The 2,471-nt window shown below is 53.9% G+C and overlaps 1 protein-coding gene across 1 annotated transcript in view; it reads right to left on the bottom strand.

Moving 5' to 3' along the window:
- STEHIDRAFT_135570 (uncharacterized protein) overlaps window positions 1-1,025 on the bottom strand; it is a gene marked incomplete at both ends in the record, with an annotated part of 1,380 nt that extends 355 nt beyond the window's left edge. Inside the window, 3 exons of the mRNA XM_007310908.1 lie at window positions 84-471; window positions 540-644; window positions 822-1,025. Of these exons, the coding sequence (XP_007310970.1) occupies window positions 84-471; window positions 540-644; window positions 822-1,025 (697 nt within the window). The remainder of the gene's footprint in view (window positions 1-83; window positions 472-539; window positions 645-821) is intronic.
- Window positions 1,026-2,471: the final 1,446 nt, after the last annotated feature.

Below are 2,471 nucleotides of genomic sequence, written 5' to 3'. Positions count from 1 at the left end.
AGAGAGAGAGAGAGAGAGAGAGAGAGAGAGAGAGAGAGGGAGAGAGAGAAAAGAAGAGAAAGAGAAAGAGAAAGAGAACGCACCGATACAATCCACCTCCCAGCTCAATGAATGCGCCGGTCCCGAGCTCCCCGCGTTCCACTCCACCTTCCTCTGCGTCTTCTGCCCCATCTCATTCAGGCGCGATATATAGCTATTCGCGACACTCAGCTGGTCCAGACTCTTTGAAATCGTCGGGTCTGCTCCTCCCATCCCCATTCCCATCCCCATGCCGGGCATCCCTCCGAGTCCGGGTGGAGGGCCGTTCATGCCAGGCGAGCCGGGAGGAGGAGCAGGTGGCATGGGCGGGAGGGAGAAGTGCGACATCCCGTAGTTGGGGTCCACAATTTTTCCGATCCAGGTTTGGACGGCTATGATTCCGGAGGTGACGAGGACGGCGCCAACGAACGAGTGGAAGAGGAGGAGGAGTTGCTACGCGTAGAACATATCATGTGAGCAAAGGTAGAAAGAGAGAGAAAGAACAAGGGGAAGAGCCGTACATTAGGATCCTCGAGTTTTGCAGCAGGGACGAAGTTTCGTCGCATGTTGTAGGCGTCCACCCATGTCGTGATAGTCTGTACGGAGGTGATGTGGTCGAGTTGGCGCTATGAGATCATTGCGTTCGCATGGACCGCCACAACATCATTTCGTTAGCGATCCGTTTCCATGTGTTCAGATTAGTGAGGACAGATTAGCATGAGACCAGGGACAAAGGGCTCGAATTTATGTGGCGGCGACTGTGAACCCTGCTCGGGCTCTCATGCCTCACCTCATGCACTCACCTGCATCTCACCAGGGTCCAGCTCTGGCTCCTTCGAGAACAACGCATTCGCGACTGCAAACTGAAGCGCCGGTCGCCCGACCATCGCCAATCTCTCATTATCCTCCTCGGCGGAGCTGGGCTGGCGGAGGGACTTGTGTGTGTACACGGCCAGTGCGAAATTGCTGGTCAGTTCTGGGAGCGGTGATTGTTGGGGTATGGGCATCGTCGGGAGGGGAGGCGGACTGTTCACGGGTGGCGGGGCTTGCTGTTGTTGCGGAGGCTGTGGGGGTGGAGGCGACGACATCGTGCGGGATTCAATTGTGTGGCACCTGTGAGAGGGAGGATTCGGTTAGATGGGAGATTGAGGAGAGCGAGGAGAGAGAGGAGAGAGAAGAAAGGTGGGGATTTATGTGCGCACAGAGCCCTTATTTATACCTGGGTCACAGCCTCGCTTAGGAACGGTCTGCTTGGGCCACTGGCACCGACAGAGCACAAAGGATCCACCCGTGGTAAAGGGTGCGTGATACATACGTGGGTTTCATCGAATCTTCTCCGTTATGGGGAGCTAGCGCTGTCGCTATTTTCCCTACAGCTGCGCGAGCTCTTTGGCTATATCGCTCGCAGCACCCACTCGCTACTGGAGTTTGTAGCCACTGGACATCAAGATCGTTGTCCATCCGAGGACAAGGACAGTGGGTTTTTGAAATTTCAGACCCAGGACGGTCATTGCGTACTTAAGACGCCCACGATGAAGCTCTCAGCGCCTGTCAGTGATCCAATCATACCAGCAATCATAGAAGATGGGCGTCTGAGTGCGGCAACGAGGAAAAATCATGTCGACTGCTGAACACAGTCTCCCAACCGCAAAAGTTCCAGAACGGTGTGAAAGCGGAGTCAAGCCAAGTCCGAGGTCTAAAAGCAATCGATCCCATCGATTTCTTGGATTGACTTACGGTTAGAGAACAAATACAACACAGCAAGACTGTCGACTGTCGAAAGCAAAGAGTAGATGATGGTGGCGAGAGCTTGGAGAGAATGTGGCCCAAAAGTACTGTACTTTTTCGCGCACAAGTTCACGCCACCGCCCCTCGGCTGTTGCCGAGATGACATAATCCGTTCGCGTCCCGGTTCGCAAGCAGACCGGGACAAGGGACAATGTTCGTGAACATCGACGCTTTTTCAGGAATACGACCTCTCATAACTGCTCAACAGCCATTCATCCTCTGCATTGGGGTGGAAGAGCTCACCCAGTAGTAAAATCTAGCCCAAAGTGTGCCGTGGGGGCCTTCCTGAGGTCAATTTAGGAGCCTAGAATATATTCGCATTTTCGTCAAATTTTCGTTAAATTTTGGTTTGTCCCATTTACAAGTTCAGTGCACGTCAATGGGGTGGGACTGTCCCGCGGCACAAGTTCGTTCCCGGCTCCCATGGGACACGGGACACGAACTTGTGCGCGAAAAACTACAGTAGAAACAGCTGTATCTTGTTCGGCGATACCCGATAGGGGTTTTCTGCTCCCATTTTCGCTCTTCTTTTCTTCCCCGAAAGCGTCCGGCACATTCCTTGTGTTCCGATCCGTCTCCTTATGTTTGTCAAGATGCCAGAGTATAAGCACGGGAAAGGCCACAGGTGGCAACGCCCGCTACGCACCCCGCGCGGCATCTTCGAT

Source organism: Stereum hirsutum (genome assembly GCF_000264905.1).
Source record: "Stereum hirsutum FP-91666 SS1 unplaced genomic scaffold STEHIscaffold_22, whole genome shotgun sequence".
In the NCBI taxonomy this organism is placed as follows: Eukaryota; Fungi; Basidiomycota; class Agaricomycetes; order Russulales; family Stereaceae; genus Stereum; species Stereum hirsutum.
This window is presented reverse-complemented; position numbering and strand designations above follow the sequence as displayed.